This window comes from Schistocerca serialis, chromosome 3, assembly GCF_023864345.2.
Source record: "Schistocerca serialis cubense isolate TAMUIC-IGC-003099 chromosome 3, iqSchSeri2.2, whole genome shotgun sequence".
NCBI classification, from domain to species: Eukaryota; Metazoa; Arthropoda; class Insecta; order Orthoptera; family Acrididae; genus Schistocerca; species Schistocerca serialis.
Genome location: NC_064640.1, coordinates 69,032,381 through 69,051,248, shown reverse-complemented (window position 1 = coordinate 69,051,248; position 18,868 = coordinate 69,032,381). Strand labels below are relative to the sequence as shown.

Below are 18,868 nucleotides of genomic sequence, written 5' to 3'. Positions count from 1 at the left end.
CTACATCTACGTCTACATCCATACTCCGCAAGCCACCTGACGGTGTGTGGCGGAGGATACTTTCAGTACCTCTATCGGTTCTCCCTGCCGCGGGCTAACTGCAGTCAGCCAACGGCAATGGAAGGTAACTCTTTTGCACTGCTACTCACTCATACAGGTTAAGCGTCAAAAAATTGTAGACAAACGTCGCCCGAAAATATCGAGACGAAAGCACATAAGGTCGGTAGTAAGGAAGGCGAATGGTCGACTATGGTCATTGGGCGAATTTTAGGGAAGCGTCGTTCTTTGTAAAGGTGACCACATATAGAACACTACTACAACCCATGATTAAGTGTTTGGGGTCGCATCAGCTCAGATTAAAGGAAAACACTGAATCAATTCAGAAGCGTGCTCCTAGATTTGTTACCGTTGTATTCCATCATCACATGAATGTTACCAAGATCCTTCGAGAAATTAAATGGGAATCCCTGGAGTGAAAATTTTACTTTTCGCGGAAAACTATCGAGAAAGTTCAGATACCGGCATTTGGAATTATGTGCAGAACGTTTGTACTGCGGCAACTTACACTTCGTATAAGGACCACGAAGATAAAGCAAGAGAAACTATGGCTCGTACAGACGCATATGGACAGTTCCTCTTCCCTCCTTTAATTTTCGAGTGGAACAGGAAAGAAAATGACTAGTAGTGGTACAGAATACTCTCCGGCATGCGACTTATGGTGGCTTGCGGAGTATGTACGTAGATGTAGATGTAAGCCAACAGGGAAGATGTCAAAGCTGTGTAGTGAAACCTCTGTAGAAGTTGAACTTCGCCTGAATCATAATAATAAATTTTTCAACATGTTCTTCTGTCAAGAGAGCAAACATGAGGGTTGCTCAGAAAGAAAATGCACCACATATTTTTTCTTCAACAATTCTTTGTTTAACATAATGAAATTACACACACTAGTGTGTGTTGTTTTATTTAGACACTCCGTTTTTCCACACAATCTCCATCCCGTTCTATGGCCTTCCTCCAGCGCGAAACGAGGGCGTGTATGCCTTGTCGGTACCAATCCTTGTCCTGGTGGTGGAGCCAGTGCTTCACTGTGTGAATCACCTCCTCAAGTGTCGTCCACCAATGGTGTCATTTAATGAATGACAACATTAGCTCGGTACAACATGTCAGGTGTGACAGCCGTGAATGGTTTCCCCGGCAGCTGCAAATCGTGGAGCTCCGCCGAATCGCCTTCTGATGACCTGACCCTCCGTGCCCAGCGACTAACTGTACTTCTGTCGGCAGCAGATGCTCCATAGACTTTGCACAAGCGTTTGTGAATATTCCCCACTGTTTCTTTCTCTGCAGTGAGAATTTCAATGTCGGGACGTTGCTTGTAACGTACATCACCTACAGACGCCATTTATAAACTGTCCTGCAGCTTCGCTATGTGTCGGAAGTGACGGAAACTTGGCACGCTCACTCAGGATACATCAAATAATACATACGTAACGTTTCGCATTTGTAGCGTTGTATTCGGCTGAGAAAAAAAAATCGGTGCATTACTTTCTGAGCAACCCTCGTACAAGTGCTCCAATCTAGGCGATCGCGGAGAGAGCGTAGTCAGATTCCATTTAAAACTAAAGGTATTGCGTTGTCCCGGATGGAAGAATGTGGAGGCTCGTCCAGGCCAAATTGAATACGGTATGAATGCAACGTGTCGAACACCAGCGTTAAATTCTGTTGAGCTGTATCATGGCCCCTTTGGGCGATTTAAAGAGACTGCAGTCTGCTTGACTGTAAGCGCCATGCCATTTTTCAACTATAGAAAAACAGTATCACTCATCGTTCCTCTTGGGTTCGTAAAGGCAGATCAGCTTTATTTCTTTATTTCGCTTCTTTTTTGTGAAGAGAACAATGAATGCGTTCAGAAAAAGCAGACCCAAGATTTGAATTAGGGCGGTCAGCGCCCTTTCGTTGCCCCTCGCTGTTCACATCCTGGGATGCGTGTTTCAATCTTACGAGCTTATTCGTAATTATTGAAATCTGAATTTTCTGGATAATCGTTCCCTTTTTTTTTGTTAGTGTTTGCGGGTGTTTTGTATAGGATTAAATTGCATTTGTGGGGCCCATTTGCATTATCATGACCAATGTGTCCAAGTCTCGCATTTTTAATGTGGTTGCCTTCATCCAGTAATTGCGCGAAGCTTAACTTCAAAAACCACAACTGCTGTCATATTTTCTTGTATACCTTTGTGAAAGGAATGCTTCTATGTGCTGTTGCTTCACGAGCGATTTGCCTTTTTTGTCTATAGGCCTTCTTTTCCCTCGCGACCGCATTTATACAAGTAATATAAGATTTATACCGTCGCAAAACACGATATGTAACCTGTATTGTTTGTGTAGAAACTGTGAAACGTTTCAGTCGTTCTAGTAATGTAGAGAAATTTTATTGCCTTTGGTAACGATTAAATATATGTGTCAGTTGTAGACACATAGTCTGTAAATGAGTCCGCGATCATGTTATGGCACTTAATAAGTAAAGGTCCGTCTTGATCACAAAAAAACATATGTTTGGTACCGATATAAACATAGAAAGCTGCTGCTCATTTCACTGGAGAAGTTGTACTAAAGAATGTGCGGATAAATAATTCCTTAATGCAGAAAACATAACACAATTATCCTTTCGAGGCTGGCGACCGATTCTAAATGCCGTGTGATCCATAAATGTGGACCCATCCTACTAAAGCAAAAACTGCTTGGTAAACGGAAATTTGTAGTTAAACAGTATGAGATGGCAGAGGGAGGGGGGGGGGGGGACCTATGAGGCTATGTCACCAACATGAGAACCATTTTGGAAATCACCATCTCTGGCGCAAATTGTAAGAGAAAGTTGTCATGTGGTGCATCAGACAGACACAGAATTACACGAGAAAAATAGTGGTGCCTTTTAATTGAGCATGGATTAACTGTTGCTCAAGTTATAACTGATGTTTGTTCCTTACAAGTGACGTGAAAGCAGGTGGCATTATCATAATCCGAACGCGTTGAGATCGTAATGGTATCAGGAGAAACTAGCACCTATTTTATCCAGAGGATTGCAACCAACACCATTCAGACAGACTATCCCACCAGAATACTGTGGTGAAGCTTCCCAGAAAAGTCCGTGAAACTGGCTCTTTCGTAGACAGACCGAAAGCTGGATGATCTAAATAGGCTATGGATCAACCAATATCAACCGCTGTTCTAGTACCGTTCAGTAAGAGACCAGATTGCACTACTAACCGCATCTCGCAGGAAACTGGGGTTAGCCGCACATCAGTAATAACAGTTTTGGCCTCACACTGATGGCACTGTCACAAAACGCAACTTTTGCGACATCTCACCGAGGTCGATGCTAATAGTCGTGTTTAGTTTGCAGTTTGGGTGAAGTGGAAGCTGCACTAAAACCGAAAACATGGCGAAGAACAGCCAGTTGAAGGGAACATTTCCCTACTGTTCGTATAAACGGCGACACATTGCATTAGTAGAGTGCCGGGAATACGTAGTGTTAACACAATGTTTAAACCGACAAGAAAAGTGCATAATATGTGAACACTGGTAAGGACCAACCAGAAACTTAAACATAAAATTATCTTCATTGACTCTTATTCTGTTCACGAGCTGCGGCTTCTCCATACTGCAACGTACTTAACCTGAGAGCTAAAATGCATGTGTTCATACATATCCGTGTACAAAAAGCAATAGTTTATGATAAAGAAACGAGTATACATAGGAATCGAGGACGGCAGGGAATTGTTACTATTGTGTAAAATAACTTCGATAACCGTCTCCTTTTTATGTACGTATATTTGAAAAGTCACTAATGTTACTGTACACAACTGACAGACAAAACATAATTTGCAAGACGCATAATATTATCTGTGAATAGCTGAAAGCTCGCATTAATGGAATAAATAATTGCTCGATGACCACCACGTAGGGCATAGGCAGACTGATGAACTCTATATATTTATGCTGTAAACGAGCAAGACAGAAATCATATTAAATACAAAGCGTGCTACACTGGACTCGCATTCGGGAGGAAGACGGTTCAATCCCGCGTCCGGCCATCCTGATATAGGTTTTCCGTGATTTCCCTAAATCGCTCCAGGCAAATGCCGGGATGGTTCCTTTCAAAGGGCACGGCCGACTTCCTTCCCCGTCCTTCCCTAATCCGATGAGACCGATAACCTCGCTGTCTGGTCTCCTTCCCCAAACAAACCAACCCCAACAAAGAGTGCACTCTAAGTTCCAATAGATAACACAGAGCGTCACATGGATTTCCAGAAAGGTCTGTATACACGTGGTAGATAGGTCCGGAGGCTCACATTCATTAGTACTACAAATCAATGAAACTAAAAACGAATACAAATGTTGCGTTATACATTCTAGCGGGAAACAGTGTAGACCTAATTTCACAAAGGAGCGTTACATACTGACTGTCATATGCTCTTCCAAAACAAATGAAGCTACCATACCATTTCACACGTGGACTGAACAACGATAAACTTGGATTTCGACACATTTTTCGTCTGGTACTGAAATAGAAACAAATTCCAGCGATTACAAAAATATGAAACTGCACGTAATCGAACTACTCGTAGACAAGATATATGTCAGGGTCAAATTCCTCAGCAAAATCGTTAAGAGTCGTTACATATTCAATATACGTCACTTCCATGACCTATCATAACGACATGGAATGCCACACTTTACATCTTATAAATTGTCGTTGTGTAACGCTGCACTCCTCTAACAGAGGAATTCGCACAAAAGAAAATAATATTTACTTTTATGACAGAAGTAGCTATATAAATGTGTTACATTAAATACGCTGCAAGCTCCTAAATAATCATCTTCTGTCGAATAGAAGGAGCTGCTAAGTACCTTTTTTTAATATTACTTAATACCATAGAGTAAGTGATCAAAGATTTCTCTTTCAAGAGTTGGACATCATTGTATCAGATAACAGAAAACTTCCTGTGGTACTAGATGTTTACACTCCATCATTTCCTCATTATAAAAGCAATCTTGGTTTAATCATCGTCAAGAATTATTTTCCCTGTTGAAAAATATACAATGATCTGATACTTGTTGAGGAGCAAATCGTGTGGGGAACGTGTTGTACCTTCAATTACCGAAAGAAAGAGGAAATAAATATATCAGTATTCTCATTTCTAAAAGACGAAAGCCTTCACTCTAAGTTGTGCGAGCATATCATCGTGCAGATCTCACACATGGAAATTGGGTGCAATAAATTTAAAGCACTTTTGCCACTAATCCATATAATATAGCTTGAAAGTAACCATCTTATTTTATATTTCAATAGTTGTTGTAGTACACAATTTTTTTCAAAGATTTATAGCTAATGACTTTAAAAGTTTTTTTCCGAGCAGCACAAATCAGAGGAAAGCGTTTCAACTACTGTTGAAAATGACATTTGCTTGTACGCACTGTTTTGAGACATGTAGTTGTGGAAAAGGTTAGAAAGAAACTATGACACAGTTGCTTCAATTACTGTGTGCAAACACTCAGACCAATATAACACATACTTCTGTTGTTTGTTATATGCTAAAGAACTAAGCGTTACCCCTCTTACAGATTAAGTGGCTGTGATTATGTATTTAAAAAATGAAGGCAATTGGACTGCGAACTTAGTTTCCTGACTTAACTCGTATTAAAAGGAGAGAATAAACCAGTAACTGGATTCGAATTGAGGGTCCTCAGACAATATGAATAGTATGTGGGAAAATATATGAAAACCGCCGCCGGTCCAAATTGGTCAAATAGTGTCAGAACAAATATTAATAACTTTCAAACTTCACAAATGAAATCTAAGCTTTTGTCTTTCTTTACTCTCACAATACAGAAAAAAATGGAATCGGACGAGAACGTACTATCAGCATCAGTCAATTTCTACCACTGTAATGTTGCCTGTCACTAATAATGAATAAAGCTATAGCGCCCACTAGCCAATGAATTTGGTGAACGCAATACTCTTTAATAAAAATTAATTGATTCCTGACCAACACAGTATCTGACATTTGGCGACCTTAAAAACTGTTACTATACTCTATTACACATCTGAAAGCACTTTCTCTACACACAAGCACGTAGAATATAAACACAACATTCTTTAATGAAAGTTAAATAATCGCTAGTCTACGCAGCGTCTAGAAATGAGGACCACAAAACCATTATCGTAGTCAATGACACTTTTATAAGAAACTCGATACTCTTTAATGGAAGTTGATTAATTACTGACCAACAAAGCGTCTTTATAATTCATGGACCCTAAAACTTCCATGGCATCCAACGTGGTTTTTATAACTTTTTTCATGTCCAGTATTGTATGGCACAAAAAAATTCACTTTGTAACACCTATTTAAGAGAAAGCATGTCATTTTAAACCACATTTTATCGCAGTTGTTTAACTTTCAGAACACATGTAGCCGTTGAAGAGTGCATCATCTCTCAGGTTGGAAAAATGATTTCAAATACTTTAGCAGTTAGTGTAATTAACTGTTCAAATACCTATTATCTCTTTTGTGATAAGTCGGAAGTGGTTAAGGAATTATGAACAGAACCCTACTACAGGTAATGTGGTGCATGTCAGTCGTGTATGCGTAATACGTAGTTTAGCTCTACACTTTTGTTAAACAAATGCAACGAAACCAGTGATCCAAACATTAGTCCAAGTCTAATTTTAAAACTCTTTATATTGCCTAGAGATGACGTTCTGCGGCCTTGGCACTGGACAGTAACACGCAACGGGAGCTGCTCTTGCAATTTGCGCTACAAAATCTGTTCTTGGCAACGTTAAAATAATTTAGAGTTTTCAACGACATGCCACGTTCCAGTGTATAAACTCAGCTTCCATCTGAGACTCATATGATACAAATTTAGTATCGTCTTCCACTCCACATTGATGCTTCTTCAATGCCTGGCCGCAAATTATTGACTGTCTTACTGTTGGCGGGCTCACTCAGGCCCGTTCACCTTTTTCTTTCTTGCGCTTTCCTCTCCCTGGCAGTGAGGGACTTTTTTTCACCTTTCCCTGTCGATTACGATTCTAAGGTTCCGTATGCATGAACCAGTGAGGTTAAATAAAATGTTTCTCAGGCTCATCAGACAAAAGGAAATAAATATAATAATGTAAAAAATCTTCCAAAAACGAAGTTCTGTTGCGCAGATCGCTGTTGTTAAATATCCTGATCACTAGTTTCAGTAAAATTATATTGCCATCTTCAGATGTGTAAGTATTACAAGTATGGTATAAGGTTTGTAATTATCATATATAATTTCGAAGAAACATTAACTCAGTTTTATATACTATCGGAGATGTGAATTATAAAGGCTTCTACGTGTGGCACACTGCCATCTGGCCATTGAAAGCATGGAGTTAAACCATGAAACTAACAATATTATGTAAAAGAAGGCGCTAAAATGTTTATAGTGACTCCATCGACATAGACTAAAATAATGTTTTCCTTACAGAAAAGACACTCCAATGCAACATCACGTACACTAAAATAAATTCCATAACTGTATCAGCAAGGCAAAGAGGTGTCGAATACACCAGATACTCGTACACAACGTCCACTGCTGTCAGATTTGTATATGTAGATTATGGGCTCTGTACTGCCGTATATTTTCAAAAGAAGTAAATAATGCTAGAGTACCACCAGGTGGCAGCAGTCTCGTATGTAACAACATTTAATGTGGGAAGAACGTTAAGCTATATGCAAAGTAAACCAATTTGTTTACATCAACAACAAGCTTACAAAATTAATATAATATTACAGAGCATGCAGTAATTTTCTCCGATCGTACTGATCGAAAGATTTAATGAAAATAAGTTACATTTTCGTTATGGTTGAAAAGATATGCCAGCAACAACGGATAATACAATTTTAAGTTATAATGCGGTGATAACAATAGATAACATACACTTTTTATGTGTATGTAAAATGTACATGTATACTCGTTTGCTGCTATCACCTTATTTTTTCTTCAAATTACATTATCTCTTAATGCTTGTACATCTTTTCAAACATAGCTAAAATCTATATTATTTTCACTAAATATTTTTCAATCAGCATGCTCTATAAATGCCGGCCACGGAGGCCGAGCGGTTCTGGGCGCTACAGTCTGGAACCGCGCGACCGCTACGGTCGCAGGTTCGAATCCTGCATCGGGCATGGATGTGTGTGATGTCCTTAGATTAGTTAGGTTTAAGTAGTTCTAAGTTCTAGGGGACTGATGACCTCATATATTAAGTCCCATAGTGCTCAGAGCCATTTGAACCATTTTGCTCTATAAATACTGAAATAATTCTGTAAGCTTGTTGTTGATGTGAACAAGTTGGTTTACTTCGTATATTGCTTAATGTTGTTCCTACATTACAAGTTATTGTGTACGAGACTGCTGCCCCCCTGGTCGTACACTGCACATTAGGTAGCTCTTTTGACAACTTTTGGGCAGTACGGAGCCGGTTATGAACAAACACACACCTGACAGCAGAGGATGTGCTCTGTATGATGTATTTGACACATCTGTGCCTTCCTGATACAGTTGTAGCTTTTATTTTACCGTCTGTAGGGCTGCATGTGAGTGTCTTTTCTTTGAGGTACAAATTATTTTAATCTATGGCGGTGGAGTCACCATAAACTGCCAATGCGCCACACGTAGGGGCTTTATAATTCACGTAGCCGAAGATATGCAAAACTGAGTTAATGTATCTTCGAAATTATGTATGATAATTACAAAGCTTATAGCATACTTGTAATACTTATACATCTGACGATGGCAATATAATTTTACTGAAACTAGTAATCAGGATATTTAACAACAGCGATTGGGTATAATAACTATAAAACTTGTAACATATTTTTAATACTTACAGATCGGTAGATGGCGAAATAACTTTGATGAAACTAGTAATCAGGGAATGTACAAACTGAGATCTGGGCATTTAAACTTCTTTTTTGGAAGCTGTTTTACATTTATGTAGAGATCGCTCTTCTTCTGACAATTCAAGTAACTACAGATTTAATAATGTTGTTGTTGTGGTCTTCAGTCCTGAGACTGGTTTGATGCAGCTCTCCATGCTACTCTATCCTGTGCAAGCTTCTTCATCTCCCAGTACCTACTGCAACCTACATCTTTCTGATTTTGCTTAGTGTATTTATCTCTTGGTCTCCCTCTACGATTTTTACCCTCCACACTGGCCTCCAGTACTAAATTGGTGATCCCTTGATGCTTCAACACATGTCCTACCAACAGATCCCTTCTTCTAGTCAAGTTGTGCCACAAACTTCTCTTCTCCCCAATCCTATTCAATACATCCTCATTAGTTATGTGATCTACCCATCTAATCTTCAGCATTCTTCTGTAGCACCACATTTCAAAAGCTTCTATTCTCTTCTTGTCCAAACTATTTATCGTCCATGTTTCACTTCCATACATGGCTACACTCCATACAAATACTTTCAGAAATGACTTCCTGACACTTAAATCTATACTTCATGTTAACAAATTTTTCTTCTCCAGAAACGCTCTCCTTGCCATTGCTAGTCTACATTTTATATCCTCTCTACTTCGACCATCATCAGTTATTTTGCTCCCCAAATAGCAAAATTCCTTTACTACTTTAAGTGTCTCATTTCCTAATCTAATTCCCTCACTATATTCACTATAATATATACACAAATATGGATATATACAAAATTCGTAATTCGTTGATATTTAGTACAAGACAGAGACGTGGTTTCATGCGTGGTACAAAGAAATGGTGTTTCAAAATCACTTCACAAGCATACCACACTTTTGGAAGCATTTTCGCTAATCATCGTGCTAATATAAACGATAAACGCCTTTAAACAATAGTAGACGTAAGTATATTTTCAAATATACGCATGTTTCCGTCTTGTGTCGTGTCTTTCCATTTCTAGTTTTTCCTTCTTATTGTTTGTTTCTTCTGTATTACATGATATAAAACTTGTCGTATCCCGGAAACATTATGCTTGTACTCACCGGAATAAGCAGAAGGTTTTATCTGCCTCGATCCACATCTACATCTACATGGTTACTCTGCAATTCACACTAAAGTGCCTGGCAGAGGGTTCATCGAACCATTTTCATACTACTTCTCTACCATTCCACTCTCGAATGGCGCGTGGGAATAAGGGACACCTAAATCTCTCCCTTCGAGCTCTGATTTCTCTCTTTTATTATGATGATCATTTCTCCCTACGTAGGTGGTGTCAACAAAAATTTTCGCATTCGGAAGAGAAAGCTGGTGATTGAAATTTCGTACATAGATCTCGCCGCAAAGAAAACCGCCTTTGTTTCAGTGACTGCCACCCCAACTCCCGTATCATATCAGTAATACTCTCACCCCTATTGCGCGATAACACGAAACGGGCTGTCCTTCCTTGCACCCCTCGATGTCCTCCGTCAACCCCACCTGGTAAGGATCCCACACCGCGCAGCAGTATTCCAGCAGAGGACGGACAAGTGTAATGTAGGCTGTCTCTTTAGTGGGTTTGTTGCATCTTCTAAGTGTTCTGCCAACAAAGCGCACTCTTTGTTTCGCCTTCGGCACAATATTATCTATGTGGTCTTTCCAATTTAAGTTGCTCGTAATTGTAATTCCTAGATATTTAGTGGAATTGACAGCCCTCAGATTTGTGCGATTTATTGTATACCCAAAATTTATCGGATTTCTTTTAGTACGCATGTGGATGACCTTGCCACTTTTCGCACCATACAGAAACGCTGTCTAGATCATTTTGTAATTGGAATTGATCGTCTGATGATTTTACTAGACTGTAAACTACAGCATCATCTGCAAACAATCTAAGGGGACTGCTCAGATTATCACCTAGGTCATTTATGTAGATCAGGAACAACAGAGGGCCTATGACACTACCTTGCGGAACGCCAGATATCACTTCTGTTCTACTCGATGATTTACCGTCTATCACTACGAACTGTGACCTCTCTGAGAGGGAATCATGAATCTAGCCACACAACTGAGACGATACTGCATATGCACGCAATTTGATTATTAGTCGCTTGTGAGGAACGGTATCAAAAGCCCTCCAGAAATCCAGCAATATGGAATCGATCTGAGATCCCTTGTCGACAGCACTCATTACTTCATGGGAATAAAGAGCTATGTTGCACAAGAACGATATTTTCTGAATCCGTGTTGGTTATGTATCAATAAATCATTTTCTTCAGGGTGATTCATAATGTTCGAGTACAGTATATGATCGAAAATCCTACTAAAAATTGATTCTCCATGTTGTGGAAGAACTTCAGTACGCCTCACTATGAACGTCAGAGATTTTGGAGACAGGCATTTCGTATTTCGTTATCGGATGTCAGATGGAGGTAAGACTGAATCCAATCATCACAGGAGTAAGTAGAAGGTAGAACGCTTGCTAGGAATTCTGGGATTAGTTTTGAGAGTATTAATTGTGGACGTATGGACAATACACAGTACAAGTATTTACAGAATATAGAGTCAGAGAGAGCTGCGGAAGAGTCCAGCTTTTACCATCTATTCCAATAATCGGAGACAAATGTGTCGAGCTGCAGTTCGTTCCGGCTCGACCGGACGGGATAGCCGAGCGGTCTGGACGCCTTGTCACGGTGCGCGCGGCTCCCCCCGTCGGCGGTTCGAGTCCTCCCTCGGGCATGGGTGTATGTTCTGCCCTTAGCGTAAGTTAGTTTAAGTTAAATTAAATAGTGTTTAAGCTTAGGGACCGATGACCTCAGCAGTTTGGTCCCATAAGAACTTACCAGAAATTTCCAAGGTTTTCCGTTCCGGCTACCGTAAAAGTAACACATAATTCATTCTTTACAGCACAAAGTCCTACAGCACATTGCACAGAAACTCAGCCAGCACACACTCAGCATACATCAACGCCTCGCCGCTTCCATCCATGATAATACTGGTTGCAGCTGCCCGTTACGTGTTCGCGTTAGCTCTGGTTCGACAAATCGATTCTTACCTGTCACTAGCAAACACTACCGTTAGTCAACTGATAGTGGCTGAACTGTGAATCGAAAGACATTCTTATGCATTCTGCAAGATATGCATTAATATATGACCAGATATACACAGGGTGTCCCAGATGGAATGATTAATCTTCAGGATATGTCAGGAACAATATTTCGAAGCAAAAAAGTCTAGTAATCATCGGCTCTAAAATGAATACCTTAAGAGCTATGAACACTTCTTCATTTTAGATACTGTGAAAAAAACCTCTTCGTGTGCGAGCTCTACGCTTTTCATATTTTGGCAGGAGGTAGTATGGACCAAAACAAGAAAAAGTTATCAAGCAAACATGGGCTCTAAAATGCGTACATTAAGAGCTCTGAGCTCTTGTTCAGAAGAAGACTGTGTTTCACAGTAGCGAAGATGAACAAGTGCTTATAGCTGTTAAGTTATGCGCTTTACAGCCCATGATTACCGGACTTTTATTCTTGATTTGATCCGTACTACCGCCTCTCAAAATATGGAAAGCGAAGAGCTTAGAGTAGAAGAGATTTGTTTTACAGTATCGAAGATGAACTGCTCAAAATTTTTGATGTTATGGTCTACAGTCCGAAGACTGGTTTGATGCAGATCTCATGCTACTCTACCCTGTGCAAGCCTCTTCATCTCCGAATAACTACGGAAACCTACATCCGATTGAACCTGCATACTGTATTCATCTCTTGATCTCCCTCTAAAATTTTACGCCTCCCCCCTCCACACTTACTCTCTATCAGCCGATCCCGTCTTTTAGTCGAGATGTGCCACAAATTTGTTTTCTCCCCAGATCTGTTCAGTACCTCCTCGTTGGTAACATGATTTGCCGTCTAATCTTCAGCATTCTTCTGTAGCAGCACATCGGAAAACCTTCTGTCCTCTTCTTAGCTGAAGTGTCACTAAACGTTTTTGCTGCGAATGATCGTTCCTGTCATATCCTTGAATATTACCATTCCTGCTGGGATACTCTGTATATGACAAAGTTGGATTTCTGCCAGTAGGTCAAGCTCACGTTCTACATCTACATCTGCATCTACATGGATACTCTGCAAATCACATTTAAGTGCCTGGCAGAGGGTTCATCGAACCACCTTCACAATTCTCCATTATTCCAATCTCGTATAACGCGCGGAAAGAATGAACACCTATATCCGTCCGTAGGAGCTCTGATTTCCCTTATTTTTTAGTGGTGATCGTTCGCCCCGATGTAGGTCGGTTTCAACAAAATATTTTCGCATTCTGAGGAGAAAGTTGGCGATTGGAATTTCGTGAGAAGATTCCGACGCAACGAAAAACGCCTTTCTTTTAATGATGTCCAGCCTAAATCCTGTATCATTTCTGTGATACTCTCTCCCATATTTCGCGATCATAAAAAACGTGCTGCCCTTCTTTGAACTTTTTCGATGTACTCCGTCAGTCCTATCTGGTAAGGATCCCACACGGCGCAGCAGTGTTCTAAAAGAGGACGGACAAGGATAGTGTAGGCAGTCTCCTTAGTAGGTCTGTTACATTTCCTAAGTGTCCTGCCAATAAAATACAATCTTTGGTTAGACTTCCCCACAACATTTTCTGTGTGTTCCTTTCAATTTGTTTGTAATTGTAATACCTAGGTATTTAATGAAATTTACCACTTTTGGATTAGACTGATTTATCGTGTAACCGAAGTTTAACGAGTTCCTTTTAGCACTCATGTGGATGACCTCACACTTTTCGTTATTTAGGGTCAACTGCCAGTTTTCGCACCATTCAGATATCTTTTCTAAATCGTTTTGCAGTTTGTTTTGATCTTCTGATGACTGATTAGTCGATAAACGACAGCGTCATCTGCAAACAACCGAAGACGACTGCTCATATTGTCTCCCAAATCGTTTATATAGATAAGGAACAGCAAAGGGCCCATAACACTACCTTGGGGAACGCCAGAAATCACTTCTGTTTTACTCGATGACTTTCCGTCAATTAGTACGAACTGTGACCTCTCTGACAGGAAATCACAAATCCAGCTGCTTGTGTTTTTTTTTTCCTTTATTGAATTTCGATTTCCCCCGAAGGGGGCGGTCTGGCAGCAGCTTAGTACGCCGCTTTTCAGCCTACAGACTTTGTTAAAAATATGAAGAGAATAAATAATAAAAACAGGCGATAAAATCGGAGAATCAAATAGTAACATGGCGAAAAAATCGTGGAACTTGAAACATAGAACAAAGGGATGATTATGCCAATAAAATACATATGAAGCAGACAGGTAAAGCAATAGACAAACAATTAAAAAACACGGCGACAGTCTGGTTTCTGTTCGCAAAAGACATAAAATTCACACCCAGCGACACCATGGTTTCTGTTCGCAACACGAGAAAGACGAACAACACTGTACAGTCACTGGAACACTGCACTGAAAAGTTAGCAAATGTGACATACCACAGCCGAGAGCAGGTGGGGGGGGAAGCTGGACAGATGATGGGAAAATAAAAAAAGGGGGGGGGGGAATGAGGACCCATAAGAGGGGTGGGGGGTGCTGGGCAGACGCAACATGGAGTGGGGAAGGCAGAGGAGGGTAATACAAAAGGACTCTGGGGGAGGCGGGGGAGAAGGGAGGTAGGGAGAGGTTTGGTGGGGAGAAAACAGGATGTAAAGGGGGGGGGGAAGAGGGAGCCCAGGGAAAGGACCGGGGAAAGGAGGGAGGGGTGAAGATCACAGTTGATAGGAGGGATAGATGGAGGGAAAGAGGGCATCATCCGGGAGGGGAGTTGATGGAAGCCACCTTGGGAAAGGAGATGAAGGGTGTAGAGATGGAGGGTAGGGGGGACACAACAGTGAAGGCATGGCAGGGGGCGGGGACAGGAGAGGAGAGGAGCAACCAGGGGGTGAGGGGGATCAAGGCGGTAGGACGTGTAGAGTATGCGGATATGTTCAAGGAACAGGAGCAGATGGGGGAAAGGAATGAGATCATAGAGGATCCGCATGGGGGACGGGAGGCGTATACGGAATGCGAGGCAGAGTGCATGACGCTCAAGGATCTGGAGGGACTGACATAGCAGAGGATGGGATGGATTAAGGATTTGTAGGTGTGGAGGATAGTAAGGGGGTGCAACCCCCATGTCCAGCCAGAGAGGAGTTTGAGGAGTCGGAGGCAGTTGTGGGCTTTGGATTGGATGGAGTGGAGATGAGGGATCCATGTGAGATGACGGTCAATGGTGAGGCCAAGGTAGGTGAGGGTGGGCGTGAGGCGGACAGGACGGGCGCAGACGGTAAGGGAGAAATCCAGGAGCCGGAAGGAGCGAGTGGTACCACCTACGATGATTGCCTGGGTCTTGGAAGGATTGATTTTCAGGAGCAGCCGCTTGTGTGGTACATGAAACAAATTTCAAGTAATCGCTTTGAAATTTACAGCCAGAGAGTGTTTATATTTTATATGCCTTTCTTTTTCTCTACAACTTTGAACTGAACGGTTTATGTCGTTTCAGACATTTGCAGTTGGGCTGGGTGTTCCGTGTTTCAGGCCGGCGTGCCACAGCTCGCTGTTCCAGACGTGGGAGACGCTGCTGCAGGAGGTGGAGGTGGACTCGCAGGCGCACGCCGACATCGCGTCCATCCTGGGCCGGCAGGTGGCGCGGCCCCTGCTCGAGCGCACCTTCCACCGCAAGATCCAGTCGCGCAAGGTCTTCACGCATCGCGAGAGCTTCGAGGTCATCCTGGCCAAGGCAGAGGACAAGTTAGCCAAGGTTTGTGCCAGCCTCTCTAACATCGAAAGACAACCACAGTTTCGCGTGGAATTTTCGTGCCAACAAGGTGCTCGTATGTATCTCCAGGCCCTTTTGGGGAGCTACCCTAAGTTGATGAACCTGGTTTTCCCATGACGGCAGTGCCAGTTCTCTGGACATTGGTAAGAAGGAAGGGAAAGAAAGTTTTAACGTTTCATCGACGATGAAGTCTTCGGAGTCGGCACATAAGCTCGTATTGGGAAAATACAGCTGCGTATTCCTTGGAGGGTAGGACGTCAAACGGGCCGACGTGGAGCACGAGAGGCACCACAGGACATTTTAATTTCCATTGTCTATACTTTTACAAATAAATTCATAAAACTTTGTCACCATGACCAGGAAGAATTCAGAATTCACACTCATAGCAGTGGAAGTTCGAAAACATAACGAAATAATTTTCTTTATATGTAAAATTTCATCATTTTTTTCACTTACTAATGGCAGCATTTGTTGCTATAGGTACACTTTTCTTCATAAGTAAGAGAGATTCTTCGATGAATTTTGCACAGCATACAAACCATACTTAAAGGTGTATGAAACTCTAGAATTTTCCACATCTATTAAAAACTGTGGTAAAATTGAGGTAATTAACTATAAAATTTGTGCTTTTTCTAAACATGAAGTTTAAAATATAACATCTCATTCGTTTTTTCATAAATTAAATAAAGTCTAGAGTTTCATACACCTGTAAATATGGTATGTATGCTGTGCAAAATTCATCGAAGAATCTCTCCAACTTATGAAGAAAAGTGTACCTATAGCAACAAATGCAGCCATAAGTAAGTGAAAAAATGATGAAATTTCACATGTAAAAAATATTATTTTGTTATGTTTTCGAACTTCCACTGAAATGAGTGTGAATCCTGAATCCTTCCTGGTGATACTGACAAAGTTTTATGACTTCATTTGTAAAAGTATAGACACTGGAAATTAAAATGTCCTGTGATGCCTCTCCGGCTCCAAGTCGGCCAGTTTGACGTCCTACCCCCCGTAAAAGAAACCCTCTCTTTATTTGCCATAACTGATTTACGGAAATCGTGGGAAACCAATATCTAGATAGCCAGATGGGGATTTGATTCTCTATCTTCTCGGATGCGAATCCAGTGATTTACTTCTGCGCTACCCCTTTCGTTCTGACATAAGAAACGCTTTAAAACACCACCAGTCATCAGAATGAGATTTTCACTCTGCAGCGTAGTGTGTGCTGATATGAAACTTCCTGGCAGATTAAAACTGTGTTCGCAGGAGAGCTTCTGTAAAGTTTGGAAGGCAGGAGACGAGGTACTGGCAGAAGTAAAAGCTGTGAGGATGGGGCGTGAGTCGTGCTTGGGTAGCTCAGTGGTAGAGCACTTGCCCGCGAAAGGCCAAGGTCCCGAGTTCGAGTCTCGGTCCGGTACACAGTTTTAATCTGCCAGGAAGTTTCATATCAGCGCACACTCCGCTGCAGAGTGAAAATCTCATTCTGGAAACATGCCCCAGGCTGTGGCTAAGCCATGTCTCCGCAATATCCTTTCTTTCAGGAGTGCTAGTTCTGCAAGGTTCGCAGGAGAGCTTCTGTTAAGTGTGGAAGGTAGGAGACGAGGTACTGGCAGAAGTAAAAACTGTGAGGACGGGGCGTGAGTCGTGCTTGGGTAGCTCAGTGGTAGACCACTTGCCCGCGAAAGGCAAAGGTGCCGAGTTCGAGTCTCGGTCCGGCACACAGTTTTAATCTGCCAGGAAGTTTCAGCACCAGTCATCTACCCAAGGAACAGCACTCTAGAATGAATTGATTTCTTTATGTTGAGAAGCACAGCCACGATTCAAAGAGAGACGTAATTATAACCACATAAATTGATCGGTTGAAATAACTGATTCTTTCAGCACTGTTGCTATTGTCACTCTAAAGTTTTTGTGAAGAGCACCTATAACACAATAACAACAACAACTACAATTGTGCATAAACTGAAAAGATAAAACCTGTTCTACCATACTATATCAAAATAGTAGTGAGGTACCCACATTACTTACTTACAAGTGAATGTGGACTCCTTGTCATAATAGGTGTGATATACTTCTGTTCGACTCTCCGCGCTTTCCATAAATCCGCTGTCAATCTATTGCAAATAGATTGCGGCAGATGAATGCTTTGTTGCTCATACCCTAAGTTTTGCATAATATCAGTTGATTTTGAGGTAACATAACGAACAGTTTCGGTCAATACACAAAATTACATGATACTATCCATTCATTTCCATATTGATCGTTTTACTTATATTCACTTTATCAGCTTTCTTTGCGTGGTTAAAGTTTGCACGTTTGGTTTCTGTTTTAGAAATTATCACCCGCGTTACTCGCACGTATTGGAAGGCAGAACCACTTCTTATTCGCACTGACATAATGGGTTTTTGGGCAGACAAATTCCATCAGGTAAACCTCCTAAGCTCGATATGAGAACGATGCTCATCTTATTTTGACAGTTTTTAGAAAACCTTTTGAAGCAATTAGTGTATTGCAATCGAAGCAGGCGGTCAAAATACCTCGATTATAAACAGTTGTTTCACTTAAAAGACGACGTTTTCATTACTATAAATAGGGTGTTTCTAAAATGAATGTAAAGATGGAAGTTCTGGTAGAGTGGGTCATAACAAGCAACTTTCACATAGCAACCCAAGTCCGCATCCCTTAGGGTTCGACGCTGGATGTCATTTAATAGCGTCGCCGGCCGCCGGGATTGTAGGCATACAGCCCGCCATCCGAGTCGAAATGGTAGCAGGTATTCTGGGCGGGATAACACCAAGGAGTTTCTTCCGCCATTTGCTGGGACGCGAAAGCGTTGCGTTTGACAGTGCAAATGCTTCTTTGATACGTTGTCGGGCAGAGAGCGGCACCTGTGCACGTTCCAGAATCTGGTTCGGCATGCATCAGTGTGTCAAACTGGGAGACTCTTGTGTTTGGTACTGTGCGAAGAGGATTGTAAATGTCGCGTTTTTAGTGAAAGGTCACACATGCACTGTGCTTCTGGGCGGTGGATGGAAAGGCTCTCACTGCTCAACGGCTGTATTTTCAG

The 18,868-nt window shown here is 41.5% G+C and overlaps 1 protein-coding gene across 1 annotated transcript in view; it reads left to right on the top strand.

Annotated features, from left to right (window-relative positions):
• LOC126470681 (uncharacterized) overlaps window positions 1-18,868 on the top strand; it is a 990,891-nt gene that overhangs the window by 137,275 nt on the left and 834,748 nt on the right. Inside the window, exon 3 of the mRNA XM_050098681.1 lies at window positions 15,561-15,783. Within this exon, the coding sequence (XP_049954638.1) occupies window positions 15,561-15,783 (223 nt within the window). The remainder of the gene's footprint in view (window positions 1-15,560; window positions 15,784-18,868) is intronic.